Genomic DNA, 20,074 nt, shown 5'->3' on the forward strand with positions numbered 1-20,074 from the left:
CGGGGGGCTCGGTTTGTGTGCGGCCTCGCTGCCTCAGTCATAATAGCTCTGCATCATTATGAAGGAGGTTTGTGAGTGTAATTAGCTGAGGTGAAATTTGGTCCTGTATTTCAGCTGTGAATCTGTAGCTTGCCGTTTGTGCTTGGTGAGAATGTGGCTAGTGCTTGGCGCTATCTGCACCCTGTGTATTGTTATCGTCACTTAGAGAGTGTCCCTGTGGCCTTGGGGCTTTGTAGTGCTCTGCTGCCATCCATGGGTGTGCATGAATGCTGCCATTTCTGCAGTCGGTGGTCATTTGCACCATTTGAACTGATTAAAAATGCCCTTTATAGAGCACGCCCACAGGCTAGGAGCAGCATAGATTTTTTATTTTTTTTTGGATGTTTATGATAAAGCACGAGGCCACGTTCGCATGTCTATGTGGAGGTACGAAAAAGCTGCACAACACGTGTGCATGTACATGTGCCACAACATTGTATCTACAATATAGTGCAAATCTAAGTCCAAGCATGTAACAAGACAACTAAGATCACCAGTGAAAGTGTATGAGCGCGGTTTTTTTTTTTGGTTTTTTTTTCTCTAATTGCCTGAGGGGCTAAGAGAGACAACAGGAGGAGGGAGAGAGGGAGAGGAGTTAAAGGCTAAATAAAATTCATGGAGAAGGAGAACAATAGAGAGCGACACAGTACTGGAGATAATGACACAGCAGAGTAGCAGAGAAAATTAAGCTGGCCAATTATTAGAGGGGAAATTGTGAGGAATGGCTTTGGAAATTAATCAAAAAGGATTGAATTAATACAGGTTAAATGGCTGACTTCCTCTCTTGCTAATATTTAATGAAAGCTTGTTCTGCCAACAGACTCTGATTAGACAGTTGATTGGCATAGACTGGAATTCTTTGAGGTATAGCAGATTGTCTTCATCATACTCATTATTCCCATCCATTATTTGGTCTATCACTTTTCAAAAGATGCCATCTGACCTGCACTTCATGAGAAGAATTTTAAGTTTGAAATAGTTCAGGAGCACTCCACTCTATTCATCTAAAGCAAATACGCAAGTTATTAATAATGTTCTCTGACTGAAAGATACATTGAAATGGAAGATGAAGGTACAAAGGTTAAAAACCTTTTGAGGGAAGATATGATGTTGGAGTTTCTGGCGGCAACCTCTACGGCTCCAGTTATCGTACATGCAGCGGGTGCAGCATGCACCCAGTATTTTCTCACTGGCACAAATGAATAAAATTATGTCATTGCTCTATAGGAAACGCACTGCTAACACAAAATCAGAATGCAACCTAAAGAAAAAAGAATAGAGAGGGCTGGGGTAAAAATCATACAGTATAAAGGTTGCCATTAAGGTGATGTGGTAATAATGTATAATCTGAATTTATACGGAATTCTCTTTCAGAGGTTGCTTTATGTCTAATCTAAAGTCACTATCACCTGAGGAAGATGTGGCAGAAATTGTTTATTCATGCTGTTTTACTTTCACAAAGACCACAGTCCACGTAAAAATATTACAGGACAATGAAAGTATCTTCTGTCTAATTTGGTCACAATAGACTTCTATGTTGACTGCCAAAAACAGAGAATATTGTTGGAAAATAACAGGGATGCTAATCAGTTGCAGTCGGCTGTGGAAACTGTTATCTGCTTATGTCCAATGTGATAAGTGACATAATTATCAGAGACTGTTTTACATCTGCTGACTATTGATGATTATTATGTAAGAATCTTGCACAGAATGATTTAATGATCAACAAAAAAGTTTGGGTTATTTTGAGATCGGAAAATAGCTATTTTGTAATCACGAGTACTCAAAACTTGTCATTTCAAGATTACACAATAATTATCTTGTGATCATTAGAGAAAGCAAAATATAAAGACCTCCCTGTCACCCAGTATGCTTCTAACTGGTTTTGAGTGAGGACATTTTAGAACAAATCAGGACATCTTAGCTGATCCTCAGTTATCAGAGAGTCCATAGGGTTAATGATTTGTTTAAGGTAGGTTTAGTTTAAAGTTAATGTAAAGTTTGGGGTAGTTGTGATGATAAAAGTTTAGAGGTAGGGGCTAGGCGGTGCATTATGTCAAAATAAGTTCCTCACAAATGTAGAATAATGTGTGTGTGTTTACTCTCTGCATTTTCTTCCTTGTCCCACTATTGCACGAGTCATTATTAAACACATATACATATTTGGCAGTCAAACTGTACAAATTGGAGCCACTGGAGGAAAATTTAAAAAAATAAATGTGATGGAGCGATGGGTTTCTTGTTCTATCTGCAGTTAAACATCCAGCTTACTTCTTGCACACTGGTCACAATCATACATGGGGTGGCTGGTCTTGTTAATGATCCAAGATGCTGCATCAGTAAGCATGATCTTGAGCGATTTTGTTTTTCACTCAGCCCTCTGACCTAAGAACCAGGCTTTCTTTGAGGAGGCTGAGGACCAGAGCTTGCTTAAATACAGATACAAAGGGTAAAGGATTTCCATATCCATCTTTAAATCTTTGCTGCCACCCTGTGAATATGAGAGAAACAGCATTCTGGTGCATTAAAGGAAATCCAGTGTATAGTAGTATGCAACAGCCCTGTGATAGACTGGCGACCTGTCTAGGGTGTACCACGCCTCTCGTCCAATGTTAGCTGGGATTGGCGCTAGCTACCCCCCCCCACAAAAAAAACCCCAGTCCTTAAAAAGGATAACTTCTTTAGCTATTGGGAGGATGGATGGATAGCATATCACATTACAAAAGATAGCTTTCCTCACCCACATCAAGCTTGTGAGTGAAAAAAACCTTAATTGTAAACACCACATTTAGATATATTAATAGAAATTCAATATATTTATTAGATATACTATACTTCAGCTGTAGACATGAGACCAATAATAAATCACATGTCAAAAGTAATAAGATGACATAGATGATATTCATTTGGCACCAGTCTATTTCCAGCACGCCTCTGGACATTGGCATAACCCACTAATAAAAAAGTAGCAGTATGTTTGTGTGTGCACACATAGCCTACTGCTTTGCAAAGAAGCCCCCCCCCCCTCCCTAAAACCTCTGTTAGACATTGAGCAGTATCTAAGCAGTGCTGCAACACGCCCCCCTTACATCTCCTTGACACGGCCCAATATAGTGACAACTACTGTCACACGGTTCAATCTTGCACAACAGCAACTGGCACTGGCTAGCTCTCTGGCTGTTTGTAACACAACTTATTCGGAGCAGTTCTGCTGGTAACCACACAGGGTCACTGTTGCCGCAAAAATAGAGGCGCCGACACAGGCGAGACCGATGTGAGAGCCAGCAGGTGAGCTGAGGAGGGCTGACATATTTTGGATGGGGCTCAAAAAGCTGTCTCTTCCCATATCACGTCACAGTACACCCCACACAGACGGGCCCATATCACTCACCCAATGGGACTGAGTAGGGAGGGGAGCCCATCCATGGCTGACAAAATGAGTAAGTCAGCAGACCAGGAAGCAAGACTGGGAGATGACCTGGTCATTCTGTCTGAGCAGGCCATTCTGTCAGCATTATGCATGGCTGTTTAGGGCATCAAATGCCAGTACCAGTGGCCCGGTACCTTGCAAGAAATTGTTGCAAGGATTCAAGCTTCAAGGAGAAATTTGAGACACCGTCCTATTCCCACACCCTTTCATAACTCGTTCCATCTGGCTCATTGCTGTAGAGGTGAGTGGCAAATTCAGACTGCGATGATTTGGAGACAAGTTACGTAGCCCACAACCAAAGGGCCATTCTAAACTTCAAAACACCTCTGAAGTCTGGTCTGAAATAAGATTATATCAGACTTGAGGCAGTGGAAGTGAAATAACACCAAAAGCCACAGCAGAGTGATCGGTATGTTATCTGACACTGGCTTACCTGCTGCAATTGTGCTGAAAGCTAACGCTATTTGGATTATAGCAATACAACAATTGTAAAACCATACCACTTGAAAAATAACAAGTTATCCCCTTATTTCAGGAGAGCATGATATAGCGGCCATGTAAGGGCAAATCCAAAGTTTTATTTACTGGTTTCCACATCCAAATCAATACATAATTTTTTAATGGGGAGTGTCAAGAAGACATTGTTACCGAATATGGCGATATGATTATGCCTCTGGCAGAGTGGAGTTGGTAAAACACAATACAAGTGCAAGCAACAGGCTGATTTGGGATATGTCATATGGCGGAATGACGGATGAGCTGTCAGAAGCAGCCAGAGCCACAGCACCTGGCTCTCCCCCACATTCATACCTTCCTGAAGCACCTGCCCTTGTCTCTCTTCATGAGGCCACAGTCAACCTTTAATCTATCCACCCACCCCTCTGTATCCACTGCCGTCAATGTGATGAGACTTCAGGAGAGTCTACTGTGCCTAGGATGCTCTGGGCACGCACATGTCACATAACACAGAGTACAGATCGGCCCTCTAAAATCAGTCTCCCTCTGATCTCCACACCTCAGAAATGTGTGCGCGCACACACCAATAGGCGAGTCATGAAAGAACAGCCAAATGCGAGAGAAAGAGAGAGGAAAGGAAAAGAATGGATACATGCATGCAAAACAGGGCTGACAGGAACAGAGCAGAGGCTGATTGGGAGGGGATGAGACACAGAGGCAGCCAATGCGCAGCTCTGCATCTTGAGGAACAGAGGGGGGAGAGAGAGGGCGAGAGAGAGAAAGGGAGAGATAAGGGGAGAGTGAGGAAGTGAGAGAGATGGAAAGAGAGTGAGAGAGAGGGAGGGGGTGAGGCTGAGGCAGTCACTCTGAGAAGGAAGATTCCAGCGTGATGCTGTTGGATGTGAGCTGCTCTCCTCTAACCGGTCTCTGGCTGTGCCTTTGACTGAGCCAGTGGTGTGAGAGTCTGGTAAACTGTGCTTTACCAGCTCTGGAGGCTCTGCTGCTACTTGGACTGAGGCAGAGGCTGACTGGCCGGTTCCCTGCCTAGGCTGTCTAGAGCAGAGTGGGGTTGACTGGAGCTGAGGTCCAGGGCAGGGCAGGTTAAGGCTGGCTGTAGGGCCGTTTGTGCCGGGGCGCCCCACGGGAAGCAAACATGAGCGTTCCTATGCTAAAGATTGGGGCGGTGCTCAGCACCATGGCCATGGTGACCAACTGGATGTCTCAGACTCTGCCCTCTCTAGTGGGACTCAACGGGACTGCCATCTCCAGAGGGGGCACCTCGGAGAGGATTGTCAGCGTGCGTATGACTTCCTCTGCTTTTTTGCAAGTTTGTGTGCCCTGTATTTGTTTGTGCATGCTCTATTAGTGAATGTATGAAAAAAAAAAAAGAGAGAATGTGACAGATGAATGAGTGAAACAGCAGAAGACAGAGGGAGAAAGTGAAGAAATAGGAAGATACAGACATGTGAGTTACTGTGTGTGTGTTTATATGTTCAAAGACAGAAACAGCAGAGGGGATTCAGAGAGGGGTGTACAGATGGGAATGGGACTGCAAGATAATGTCTCAGGGGATATGTTGTATTAATAAGAGAGAGAGATGATGGAAGTAGACATGCATGTGAGCGCAATGTTCCAACCAAGCGTGAATGATGCACATGTTGGTGCTAGAGCCACATTAAGTATAATGATGCTGAATTGTGGGCTTGTGACTGTGAGTGATGGTGAGAGGTGGAGGATGCAGTGTGGACGGCCGCGGTAAATCATATGTTCTTACCAGGGAGACAGGAGGTAAAGAGCCTTTTCTGAGTGATGTTGAGGCTGATCCCATCTGTCAGTCACCTCCAGGGTGGGAAGGATGGTGCTCAGATTCAGAGGTGATGAGGAGGACGGGGCGGTTGACACAATGTTAGAATTCTGAGTATGTCTCATTTCTCCCTTGCTCTGTTTGTCTCTAAATCCTCTCAGACTTCCTCTCCTCAAATAAAACACACGGGCCACATACTGTATAGGGAGGTCACACAGGTATAGAAAGGGTATTGGTGGTGTGTTCTAACTAAAAAACCTGTTTTGATTTTTAAGGATTTTTTTAAGGTTTTATATACAAGTAATATTTGTACACACACAAATATGAAAGTTCTTTGTGGCATCTGTCTGTTTTAGTGTGCTAAAGGGAGGAAACACAGACAAGGAGAAATATCAGACAGAGGAATGAATTTGACATTTACGGATTCATCAGTAGTTAATGATTGCCTTTGCCTCTATCTAGTGTGTTTTTATGGCACCTTACCCATTAAGCAAATGCCCTGGTCTGTTGAAATGATTTAAAGAAATTGAATGTCCCAGGAGATCTGAAACCATCTGGATATGTGTTTGTGCGCATGTGTTCGTGTGTATGACTGTGTGCTTAGATATGTACTCTGTGTATGTTTAGGCATTCTTGTCTCAGGGGTGAAGGTCCATCTGTTTGAAGAAGAATTTCATAATTTATAACGGTCCGTTAAAACGTCAATCCACCACTTTGTGTGTCCTTAACGCTGGCAGCGAGGTTTGGGGTTGAAATGTTTTCTTACGAGGAATAAAGGTGTCTTGGCACAATGTTACCTTTGTGAAAATGTCAAGCACCTAGCTAAAAGAATTTTGCTACAAATTGTTTCTCTTTTTATATTTCCTACGACTTGTACATGTGCCAGAAGGTAATTTTGAATACAAGTTAAAGGAAAATCATAATCGCAACTATGGAATAGTGTCAAAGTATAAGGCGTATTTGAATTATACACCACTAAACTCTATAATCCTAATGAACACCCACCACTCCCTTGGGGGGGGGTATGGCCTGGATAAGCCATCCATTTATTTTCTATATCTTCTTATCCTGTTCAGGGTCAAAGGGAATAAAAAAAATGTTGTCAGGTTTTCTTTTCGGTTAAGAGTCATTGTAATCAAGACTCGTGACTGGAAGCTTTACCATTTGCATTTCAAAAGACTGGATACAGTAGATGATTATACATAGTTATGAGTGGATATTTTCTTTGAGGCAACCTTCATTCGCAGCCAATGGAGGAAAAATGCTGCTACTTAGGTTCATTTCATCAAAGTTTCATCAAAACTGATGAGCCAGTTTGATGGTGCCAGGAATTATTACAGTATAACAGTCTGTTGTGATGGGAAATGTCTTCGCTTTGAGACAGGAATAATCTCCCCTCATAAACAATGGCAGCGAATAAAACTTTAATGTAAAACCTCGCTTCAAAGTCCCATCGCTATTAATGAGACATTTGCCTGTGACGATCTCAGAAGCAGTCTCGACTCACACAATGTTTAGAGCTCTAATCAAAGACAATCTAGCTACGGTCTTGTGACACTCTGGCTCTAGTGTGCCAGTGGCCATTGCATGGCTGCTCCCCACCCTGGCACCCATGCATGCTGCGTCCCATATTCTCTGAGCTCAGAGCTATTTTCAAAGTCTGCTTCAATTGCTTTCTGTGCCTCTTTCTTTCTGTACCAGCTGATCCAAGCACACAGCTGACTGAGTTTTTATGGGCCTTACTGCGATGGCACTGAGCACAACACTGCCTGGGTGCTTGTACACATCTGGATAGTGCAAAATCATGTACCTTAATGAGCGGAAGAGGCCCTGGAACTCTAACACTTACATGGAACAGGTTTGGCTATACAGTATAATCAAGCCAAGATAGTCTGTAGACCTGTCAGACTGTACATGCACACACTTATTTATAATTGGATATAAGAAATCCATCATAAATCTTTAAACAGTATTTGTATAACACTTTTCAAAAATGGTGTTTACAAAGTGCTGAGTGTAAAAATACAGCAGGGAGAAATAAATGGTACACATGATAGATAAAGGTACATTTGGCATTCATTTTGCAGTTAGTTATTAAGTTTGACTCAGGTACATATACAGGGATGGATACACTGACACATTCAGCAATACTGGCATGGAAAACCTTGGTTTAGGTGCAACTGTGTCCCCTTTAGTCGCTAGTCTAGATACTGTGACAGTTAAAAGCCCTTAGATGACCTAAAGGAACGTGAAGTAGCATATGGATTTAAAAGTCCTGAAATATACTCTTTATAAACGGTTTTACCATTCAGGGCCTAAATTATAATAAAAGGAAATTTAAAAGGAATTATAAAATGGATAACGAGGTAGTCTAAGTATGTCAGGGTGAAAAAAAAGAAAAAAATGAAGAGTTTATTTGTACCTATTAGTCAATTATCGCCCAGCTGAGTTCTAAAATAACTCCAAAATTTCAGTTAAACACATTTCACCCAGTTTCACACTGGTAAGTAGAATAGCAGGGCATTAGAAGAATGCGAATAATTCTCTTCGGGTGGCAGGGTGACAGACAGGGTCGGATTTTAGTGATCTTCCTAAAGCAGAAGGAGCAAGCCTTTATGGTCTTTTAACATGATGTTGCTGGGAGAGATTCTCAGCCATCAATTGTTCAATATCAGTCAATGTATTTACCTATAATTTAGGGCAGTATGACCAGACTACAAAATTAACAAGAAGAAACTGAGCTGTGTTTCATAAGCAGAGAAGTGAAGAGACATACTTGAGGTAACTGCCTACTGACTGATTCTCTCAGTCTGGATAGAAATGTGTGTGTGTGTGTGTGCCTGTGCGTGTGCCTGCCTGTGTGTGTACTTGTATGGCAATGCATTGTGAGGACCAGTTTGAGTGTTATACATGAGGACATTTTGGGAAAGTGAGGACATTTTGGCCAGTTCTCACTTGCTGAAACACCATCAGAGCGCTGTTTGAGGGTTCAGACATGGCCGTCTGGGTTTAGGTTTAGTCATTAAGTTGTGATAGTTCAGTTTAGGGTAAGGGGGCTAGGGAATACATTATGTCAATAAGTGTCCTCACAAAGATAGAAGTACAAACGTGTGTGTGTGTGTGTGTTTTGTGTGTGTGTGTGTGTGTGTGTGTGTGTGTGTGTGTGTGTGTGTGTGTGTGTGTTTGTGTGTGTGTGTGTGTGTGTGTGTGTTTGTGTGTGTTTGTGTGTGTTTGTGTGTGTGTGTGTGTGTGTGTGTGTGTTGACTCCCTTTGATATCTAAAATAAGAAAGCTGTGCAGCAAAAGAGTCAAGAAAATATTCTCACCATCAAAAGGGAACATAGAACAACAAATGGCAGCGTACAAAGAGCCAGGGCTCAGAATCTGATTGGGGTCACCCAGTCTGTGTCTGTCAGGGTGTGGGATTGTAAACTTTATCACATCCATTGTGAAATCCAATAAAGCAGATTGTAAAGATTGATTCTCAGTTATGGATTAAAGATAAAACACTGCTGCAGATTTTTATTTGAGTACTTTGCTTTTATTTTTATCATGATGCCTTCAACCAAAATTTATTTGAGTTCACACCCTGACAGATGTCCTCTGCTGCCTGGTTAATGTGAAGCAGTGTGCACAGCCAGAATCGGAGAGAAAGCCTAATATGATTTTAAAGTGTTTTTCGATACATTAACTAATGATGTGATAGCTGGTGTACCAAGCAGTATTGATCTTAGACTCTATGGTTGGATAAGTAATCGGGCTTTGGACATGGTTCGTTTGCCAGTTTGATGATCTTACAATTCGCACACTTCTGAAATCCATATTTTTCTCCGGCGAAGCACTGACTGTTCTAACAGTTTTTACATTGTTTGCTCACACTAGCCAATCTGCCACTCTCGCCTTCCTCCTCTATTTAGCACCAGCCACGATAGAGCTATCTTGTACCCGTCTAACAGCAGAGTTAGATACCAAATGCTTTACACCAGGGCACCTGGCATGGCGCTAGCAGGCTGCTCCAAAAAGTATAAAGTTGTAGCCGCTCACCTGTAAGCTCTGAGCACCGGTGAGTACCTCACTTCTCTCACTTCTCCCAAGAGTTCTCCTACTAAACCTCCCACTTAAAAAATAAATAAATAAAATAAAACACTTGACCAAATCTACCCACCCCTGCTGTCATTCAAGTGTAATCTGGATTGGAACGAGTAAACTGCAGATGGAGAGTGAGCAGGACACCATGCAGTTGGGGTGGGGGTGGTCATGGGAGTGATGGAGTGGGAGAGTGAGAGAGGCAGTAGGGAGGGAAAAAAGGAGGCAGCAGGGAGGGGAGCATGATGAGTTTATGAGTCATTTTATTGACTGGCAACCATGCGCTGATTGTGGTAATCGGTTTTCCTTGGGAGCAGGAGAGACCAGGGACCTCACTTGGAGTCTTCATTGAGTTTTATTTTAAAGGCCAGCAGCTGGCCTGTGCATTGAGGACGGGCTGATTTCTCATTTCAAGACTGGGGGGTTTGTATTTATCTGCGTGTGGTCAATTACGGCAATAGCCAGTAAATCTGAAAAATGAGATCTGATTGTCTGGCCAGAGAATAGATAGAACGGAGCTCTGTGTGGCAAGGACAGATGCTGCTGCTTTGCTTGGGACAAACATTCAGAGAAGTTAATGCTTGACATAAAACAGCATTCTGCATGGAGAGAGTAGGAGAAAGTGCAGCTGTAGAACTTGGATAAACAAAGTTGGCCTTGCAGGATGTAAACAGAACTTTGTCAGACTGTTCTCAAAATGTTTCTTTCTCTGTATAAAACTTTATCTCAGTCCTCCTGTTCTTATACTGGCCATCCTCTGTAGTGCTGGAGTTTCTCAGATGTGATGGCACATTCATTTCACAGTGTAGCAGTCAGATCTCTCACATATCTCAGGACTTGTGCCTGCCTCTGCCTGTCTGCCCCTTCTGCCTGCTGCTTATGAAAGTTATAATATACTTCCCGTCATGCTCGTAAAGTAGGGAGCTGTAGATTTATGATCTCATTTAGCTCTGGCTTTACAGCAGCCTGCTCTCGGGTCGGGCTAATGAAACGCCAAAGGAAGTCCATCCTGCAGTTCCCGACGGTGGATACCACCAGCTCAAATTTCTAATTAGATAATCCCTCTGAACTTTTTAAATCATTAACAACACAAGGGTTCTGAGCTTTGCACCACAGAGAATCGCTCAGTTAATGGCACAAGATGGTTAGTTGGTTCGTTTTCATAATGGTTGATCATACAGTGTACTTACACTTATCTTGTGAATGACTGATGCTGATGATGTATTTGGGAATTCAGATCTCCTGACTGCAGTATACAGGAGACAGAGGAGAAATATTGGAATAGCATTGGTTACTACTTTTTAGCTTAATAATGGCCACACCCTCTCATATTGTCTCTGTTGTCCTTCAGCATTGTAACTGGGCAGCATCTGAACTAAGCTAGAGGAAATTAGAGCCATCTTCTCTCCTCCCCCCTGTCAGCTTTTCTCAAACCATAACTCTTCCTTTTCAGTGTATCAGTAACTCCCAGTTCAAATCAGTTTTCTATTGGGAGGATGGGAGATTGTGGTTGGAAGACACGCCAGCAGGTGAGGGTGGGGCTTCATAGGCCCTGGCTGCCAGATGTAATGTCATGGGATAGAGGGAGAGGGATCCCAGAGGTTGTGCAAAAGGGGCAAGCCAGAAATCTTAAAGAGTGATTTTCACTTTAGCGAGAAAGCCCAATTGATTTTTCATTTCTCTTGCCCTCTGCGGGTTTCCTGTTGTTTTCATTGCTGCTGTCTTCCTCCTTAATGGGCTTTTGCATGGCAGCCACGACTGCGGCAGTTTCAAATCTGGCACTTACATATTATATTTCATCCCTCACATCTAATGGGTGAATTTTTCTGGGACAATGAACTGAACACCCCCTCTCTCCTGAAACCACCGTCTGTGACTGGGAGGAGAGGATTATCCCCGAGACCTGAAGTACTCCCAGCTAGCTGCCACTGATAGCATGATGATGATAGCACAGGTTACAATATCATCTCTACTCAAACATAACAATCTGAGGTCTGACCTGCCTATATTGTGCAAACATTAAGCATTCTCCATTTCACCCTGCATAGCCTGAATATAATTCTGGATAACATTTGATATTGAGGAAGTTGTTTTTCCCATACTAATGAGATGTCTGATAGGCTGCATGGGTTTGAACACCATGTTAAATGAACCAGTGTCAATGACCTATTCTTCACTGCGGCGAGAGGACTTAATCATATGAACATAAATAAGCCAATATTCCAAAACATGTTCAGGTTTACTACATGCACCCCGAGAGATCAGTTGCTTATTAGCACTGCTATATAGATCTCCCTGTAATCGGCTCATGCACAAAGGATATATGGACAAAGCACATTTGCATTTAAGAATTACCTCTTCCCTCCTGCTCTCTAAACTGCCACTGTGATGAGAATGGAGGAAGGTAGTGCAGAATGGATAGGTGGGTGGTAATGTAATTGGAACTGATTTAAATAAGCTCTTAATTTCAGCCCTGCATTCATGAAACATTGATGAAGAGAATAGAAGATGTGTTGCTGTGAAAACTCCCTGGCTTGGGAAAAGCACAAGAGGAGCACAGCATGACTCTAAACATATTGGGGGGGAAAAAAAGGAAAGTGTTATGATAATGGAGCCGACATGCCTCCAATATCACTTTGTTGAATTTTGAACTTATTGCTTATTATTTAAAAAAAAAAAAGTCAGTGTGACACCAACTGTGGCTGCCTTTCAAGCTGATAGCAGTATGAAAAATTGATGCGAGCTTCTGCATCCATTCGCAAGAATCTTTCTTAAGCAGAAGTGAATATCTGGTGCGTAGGCAGACAACCCCCACATGTATGGATATGAGGTAATTTTATTGAAGGCAGGAGGCTGCATATACGGTCAGAGTGAGTAACTTAAGTGGATTTTGCAGTTTGAGGCAAGCTAACCTCCACCTGTTACCACCGCAGGATGTCGACTGTAATGAGAAGCCGGTGTGCCCTGCTGTGACCTCACGATCCACTACCTTACACAAATCCACAGTATTGTAGCAGCCGTGTGCGCCACAGATCTGCAGTAATCACGCATTACGGCCGGAGTAATTTCCAAATAAAGCCTCTTGGGGGTAGATGAGTAGAGTTGCCGCAGTTTTGAATGCATGTCAAAATGCATGCATTATTAAAATCTTTTTAAAAAGATGTAAAAACTTGCATGTACATCAGCAGGTATGTACAGGCATATTCACAGGCTTAAACAAAGATGAGCACTCACACATAGGCTACAATCACAAGTCCTGAGAGTGAGTGACATGCAGGCAGGGAAGTAGACGGGGGAAAAGACCCGCCCCCCACCCCCCCCAAGGCAATGGCAGAGTGGAATTGACAGTCAGATTTGGTTGAAAAAAAATTGGAGGAGGTTCTGCTTGGGAGGCTGTCTCTTTTGTCTCGTCTCAACTCCAACCCTGGCCTCTGTAGACCTCTGTCGTCTCTGCGCCTAACAGCCTTCTCATGCTGGATTGCCTCAAAGACGGAAGACTAATAATAAGAAAGGTGCTGACTGACAGAAAAAAAAAAAAAAAAAAAAAAAAACTCTGCAAGTCACTGCAAGGTCTGGCAGCACACTGACTCCCAAATACGCATCAATATAAAGAATAATGGAATGGAATGATAATTTACCCAGAATACCAGTAGGGTCCACTGTGAGTCACTCGTGCACAGAAGACATTTAGTCACAGAAATATAACTAATGTATGTGTTTAATACAGTATGAATAGAAAATAGAAATAGAATATTACTGCTTACTTAGTTTAATTAAATGTAGATGTATTAATTTTAAAATTGTATGAGTCTACTCAATATACCTTGAATATAATTAAACGTAAAACATATGAGAGAATGACGTCTATAAAGCCATTCAAGGTTAACATTACAGCGAATTTAAGTTGTTCATGTAGCTGTAGTCTGTTTGCCACTATTCATTTGGACTAAGTCAGATTTAAAATTCCCTCATTCCGAGAGTGTGAAGGAGGAACGGAAAAAACAGTGAGTGCAGAGACGGAAAAGAGAGCGGGACAGGGGTGGAGTGCCAAGGGATTGGCAGGAGTGACAAGATGTGACAGTGAGCACATTGGCTCACAGGGTGGTTGCTACTTTACACTCCAATCACACAGTCCCTCTCTGTCCCCCTCGACATTTTAAATCGGATCCCCCGACCCAAGGAGACAAGAGCACAGCACAACAATGCTCAGAGGAAAGCAGGCGAGCGGCACAGAGTCGAGGCACAAGATTCTATTTCCAGCCTTTTCCTTCCACTTATGTGGATGGGTCTTTAATTTCATCACTAAAATGGCTGCTTGGTCTCTCATTACATTTCGCTTTCTCTGCTCAGTGTGTGTAGATGCAGTGTGAATGAACGGATCATGCTGGCTCGGCCTTTGCGTTAAGTGTGTACACGTGTGTGTGTGTGTGTGTGTGTGTGTGTGTGTGTGTGTGTGCTTACGAGTGCACAGCACTACTTTTGATTGGATTAGTCAGGAAGACATCCATCCTTTCAGCCTCGCCCCTCCTCCACTGCTAACGGACTGTATTATCGATCCCGAACAGCTCCATTTCCTCTCTGTGTCCAAACTTATTAGATGCTCTGCTTTCGTACAGCCTGGCCTGAACCCTCCTTTTTCCTCTTTTCTTTGAAATCCCCATTTTCCTCCCATTTGTCTTTGTCTTTCTCCATTCAGCATCGAACCCTTACTCTATCTCTGTCATGCTGTTGTTTTTCATCCCTTTGTGTATTCTCCGCTAATATTCTTGTCTTATCTTAATTTACACTCTGTTCAGGTTATTTTCTCCCCCTCTTCTGTCTTCTGGCTCTTCTATCCTTCATCTCAGTCATCCGGTGTCTTCACTGCGATGAGCGCTACCCGCTGTCAATCTCTGACTTCACCTTCTCTCTCTTTGTTGCTCTGTAGTTACTACTAAAATTAGAATGCAGGTGATTTTTAGTAGTTGGAGGGATCAATTCCAATTAACTGCCTTTGGGGAGGAGTAACTTTTGACAAGGTTGAGGCAAGAGAGAAAGAGAATGCCAGGGAGAAATTATGACTCTGTTGGTAACTAGTGGTGACAGAATGGGCACAACTATTCATGATATGGAATGCATTAAAGTGTATTTTTTTCCTCCAACACTTTCAAGTATTTGATAAATGTATTAGCGTAGAAATATTTTATAAGGGTGGAAGACTTTTCAGATTACTGTTTATACATGCGGACAGAATAAAATATCTTGTCTGTCCTCATGCATTTTGAAAACCTGCTTAGAAGAAACATTGATTAACAACAGCAGACGGAATGAGCCAGTTTCTTCTCTTGGTCTAAGATATATACTTTATGTCTGTATGTTTCTGCAGGCTCTGTACCCGAGCCCAGAGGAGGGCTGGCAGATCTACAGCTCGGCACAGGATGCAGATGGGAAGTGTATCTGTACTGTGGTCGCACCGGCCCAGAACATGTGTAACCGCGACCCACGCAGCAGGCAGCTTCGCCAGCTCATGGAGAAGGTGACAGCTGTCAATAACACAGTCACTTTGAGACACGTCTATGACCCACACAGACACACAAACACAAACTGCCCCACTGTACAGAGCTTGTGTCTGGCGGGGTCTGTCACAGGCGGACTGCTGAGGGGAACATTCTCACTTCCTTTACCCAACAGCTGATCAGTCATGCAGATAAACGCGCAGGCAATCGGAAGACTGTTGCCATTGTTGGTTGGACTAGTTTTCTGAGCAACAGAGTTGCTTAAGGTGAATGACGCATGAATTGCCTTAAGAGAAATGTCCTAAACTTACCCATGAAATAGGATTCATTGAGCCTTAGCCTTATGATTCTTTTATAAATTTAAATCTATTAGATAAAAAGAAAATGAACTTTTTCACAAATCAGTGAAGACAGCAAATGCTTTGTTTGCATAGTTACACAGTAAATGCTGAATACACAGTTGCACTGAATAATTACTCAGTCTTGTGTTTATTCTCTCTCTCTCAGGGTAAAATATTAGTAAACATGCTTTTTTGTGCAGACTCGTGTCATGTATTACAAGCAAATACATTTATGTCATCAAAAAACATGTACACGCACAAAACCATCAAGCATGTTACACTGCTACAGCTACCAGACAAAAAGTCTGTATTATATACATGGAGTAGAGTGTTGTTGGCCTACAGTGTAGGGCAGTGTATGCAAATGTTATTTGCTGCTAGTGTCTAGTGCCACACAAAGAACAGGGGGCAGAGAGCAGGCAGGAGAGGACCTCTGCTCACAAGTGATCTACAGCTGGTGACTCTCCTGATCTATGGCCTGAGAAATCATTTTTAATAGCTTTCACTAACTTGGTGGACCATGTTTCACTGGGCCGATTAAGCTTCTGTTCTCAGCTCTGCTGCTCATTCACAGCAGAGTTGTTTTTTGTGGACACTCCAAACCAGCAAATGTGTTAATGAGAGGCTGGATCCACAGAGAGAGTGAAAGCCTGGGAGTCGACAAGGAGAAGAAAGCGGGTAAGACAAGAGGGGCTGGCAGTGAAGGTCTTGTTAGGAGAGGTGGTGGTAAATTGAGTTGCTGAATAGGCTCCGAGGGCCCTGATGAATCAATAGACACCTGAATTCACATACTGCATTCATTCTCATTGAAGTTTGCCTTTTCCCCTGAGAGTGTCTGCTGCTGTCTCAAGCACACGTTCATACCGACAAAATCCACATTCATTCAAACTTTAAAAGACGCATTTTCCAACAGAGAAGGGATATTCTGGGAAACAGACAAACTTAATAAAGCTGTTCGGAGAAAGTGATTGCATTCACTTAGATGTGTGCATGAAGGTATACTGTATATGCACCGTATATCTTTATAGGAATTGTTATATACTGTATGTACACGTGTGAAGAATACTGAGTCTGCATGTTTTTAAGTATGAAGAATCAAAAATACAGGACATATAGCATGTCATGTACTTAATTACAGTTTAGGTATGCTTTATAGTATTGTTGGTGCCACTCATATAGGTCATGGCAAGTGAGTTTGTAGATTAAATGCAGGTTGAATTCCCTACAAGTCTAATGATTACTAGACAGTACAGTATGCGCTTGTAACATGTATTTGTTCATGTGCATGTATGCATCTAACCATACGTGGTTTCCTCCCTCTCAGGTAAATACAGTAAACTTTACGCCTGTCCTGTCCTGTTTTTTAAGTGCCTATTTCTCAGTGAAAATCTGTGAAAACGTTACGATGATGATCCTTAAATGTAGATATCTTTTAGAGCCTTAAATATAGATCTAATTTAGATTAACCGTGCCATTAATGCTACCCTGTTGACGCTAATGTTATGTTATTTGTTTGTTAAGTCTATGTCAGAGAAGTGTAGATGGACTAAGTATTGAGAGCAGTTTGCGTCCTGCATCGTATTACATGTCACCCCTTATAATGCATTACAATAAACAAAATAAGGCTTCAGAAATTACCACAGAGTGAAATCGTCAACTCTCTGACACATTCTCAACAAAAACTGAATATTATAAGCTATGAAAATATGATTTATTGTTGAATTGGATTGTATTATACAATGTGGGTGTTTATGTTACTGCGTCTGCCTTCTGTACATGCACATTGCTTGTAACACAACATTTATCAGAGCTGATGACTCCCCCGTCTAATACATTCGCTAGCCCAGCCTAATGAGGACACCTGGGGTCAGCCCTTTTTGAGTTGCACACAAGTAAAAGCCACAAGTTAAAAGGACTATGTGTGAGTCTGTGTGTATGTGCACATAATACCACCTTGCTCACTAAGACATCCTCATTTGAACCCAGACCATGTGGGGGAATTATTTGAGCAGACCAGATCCACAAAGGCTCTCCCTGACACTAAAATCCAAGGATACGCCAACAATGTCAAAACCGCCCTCTGTTCAAAGAATATAAAGTAGTGTGCAAAAGCCTCTATTCAGCTTTCTGCAAAGCCAGACAGAATGCCATCCAAAGCAGAGCCGACCCTGAAGGACGGTGCGGTGATAACACTCATGGCACAGACACCTCATCCCCCTTTGACCTCTCTGTCTGACTGACTGGGTTGAGATGAGATAAAATGAGATAGGAGGGCACAGTCAGGCATGCATACACACACACACACACACACACACACACTTTCTAGGATTTTGTAGAGGGTTAGTCATTACACTGGACATGAGGCAGAGACACCAGCACCTGATTGGATTCTGAGGAGTGTGAGGGTGGGGGTACTTTATGTGACCAGAAGAAATCATGGTGTGTGCAGGTGTGTTTGTGTGTGTGGATCGGTTACCAATGGCTCCGAGAATCGAGTGGTCCGAAATGCCACCACAACCTCAAAGGATGGTGGCACTGCATTTTTTTTTTTTTTTTTTTTTTAGACTCCACGCTGTATTCCATCTGTACAGCTGTCAAATAAGTTTTAATTGGTGAAGAAAATATTTTCTGACCACATATTCCCTGGCTAGTTCTGAAGCATGTGGGAGATGAGTTGTATAGTAAGCTGGACGCAAAGTAATTGAGTGGGCTGTCAAAGAGTAGGCAAGCAAGGCATTTGGTGCAAAACAGACTTTATGCCAAACTGTGACCTTTGAGAGTTGGGACGGTTTTTGTTTTTGTTAGGAGTGATTTGAATAAATATCTTCTGTGTGCTTGTAGTTTCAGTTGTGTGGGCGGGTCTCTGTTTGTGTAGGCTGTTGGAAATATGTACACGTGAGCTCTCCTATATGCACCTCAGCCCTGTAACATTTGTCCATGTTCAGATGATTTCTGGCCAGTTCAGTTCAGCGCAACGTGCGGGAGCTGAGGGGGTGTATGAAACAGTAGGCTGGTTATGCAGCAACAGAGTGGGCTGTCAAAGAGTGAGCATGCTGAGTACTTAGTAAAAATTAAACACAGTGCAAACATGCAAACTGAGATTCAATTAACACCTACTTGATAGAATGTTTGCTCCTCCACAAGATTTATTCTGTTTGCATTACATTTTCATCTATCTATCTATCTATTAAGTTCAATACACTGTCATAATGATACTGTAGGCCTACTATCCATATTTTGATAGCTGTGGGAGATAGGATATTTATATATATTGCAAATAACCACCAAAGTGGAACCTGTTGACTTTTATTGCATAATATATGAATGTGTTGAGCTTTATGTATTGTCCTAATAGATTCTGTCAGCTGTGCTGCTTACTCAACCTCCTCACCTTTCCTCTGGGTTATTCTTTTTTGTTTCTTTTATTTGCTTTTGCTCATTGTTACCTCTGCCAAGGAGGTTATGTTTTCACCCTGTGTGTTTATTGGTTGGTTTGTAAACGGGATTACGAAAAAAGTACTGAACTGATTTGCACCAAACTTGGTGGGGAGAAGGGGCATGGGCCAGGGAAGGACCCATTAAATTTGGGGGCTGATCCAGATCATTTACTATAAATTTGAATTTTTTTCTCTGAAGTCTGGTGCATGTTCTTTGACACTGGCCTTGGTGGAAGTCTTCGCCCTACTGAGTGCCATTCTAGTTGCCTATATATTCTGTTTTTGTACATATGTATTTTTTTTTATTGCTTAAAATTAAAAAGTAAGACTTTTTTTTTTAAAGACTATTCCTCTTTTTAAGCTCAGTGCTCATTTACTATTGATGTTGTAGTGAATGAATGTAGTGAATGAATAGGAATATACGAATGAGGAAAGGCAAAAGGTTGATGCCTTCAGGGAAAATAATTTTTCCTTATCCGCTTATCCCTAGGGAGCCGCAAGCCATCCCAGCATGCACTGGGTGAAAGTCATCGGGGCATTTGGGTCCTGCAGTTTGTTGAAGGGCAAACCTACAGACTGACCAAGACATTCACATCTGTGGCTATTTCAAAGTTTTCAATTCAACTGACCAGCATGTGTGGAAGACCCATTTAACAATGGAGTCTAGGAGGCTTCAGTCATACGGAAACCTCATCATGAGGTCACAGTGCTAAAGTGATAGAGCATGATAGACTGAAAAGCATCAAGTTATCTTTGGTTGATCGATGGAGTGTAATTTAACACTGAATCAAAATGAAGAGTTGTCCCTTAAAATGGCACAGAACTATAGATGACAAGCTAATGCTGCAAGAAACAATTTTCACCATCAGCTAATCCACAAATTGTTTTCTCAATGTATCGTTTGTTTTGTAGACTGTCAGCAAATAGCAAATGTGTCCGTTGTAGTTTCAGGTCGAAGGTGATGTCTTTTTTGTCCAACCAACAATG

The 20,074-nt window shown here is 42.2% G+C and overlaps 1 protein-coding gene across 3 annotated transcripts in view; it reads left to right on the plus strand.

Moving 5' to 3' along the window:
• olfm2a (olfactomedin 2a) overlaps positions 1–20,074 on the plus strand; it is a 44,085-nt gene that overhangs the window by 15,982 nt on the left and 8,029 nt on the right. The window contains exons 1-2 of one of the 3 annotated variants that reach the window (XM_040157439.1): positions 5,079–5,222; positions 15,180–15,329. The exons of 1 other annotated variant lie outside the window; for it this stretch is intronic. In XM_040157439.1, coding sequence (XP_040013373.1) covers positions 5,079–5,222; positions 15,180–15,329 — 294 coding nt within the window. Of the gene's footprint in view, positions 1–5,078; positions 5,223–15,179; positions 15,330–20,074 lie in introns of those variants that run through there. One more of the 3 variants, XM_040157448.1, reaches the window with a different exon arrangement.

Source organism: Xiphias gladius, chromosome 3, assembly GCF_016859285.1.
Source record: "Xiphias gladius isolate SHS-SW01 ecotype Sanya breed wild chromosome 3, ASM1685928v1, whole genome shotgun sequence".
NCBI classification, from domain to species: Eukaryota; Metazoa; Chordata; class Actinopteri; order Istiophoriformes; family Xiphiidae; genus Xiphias; species Xiphias gladius.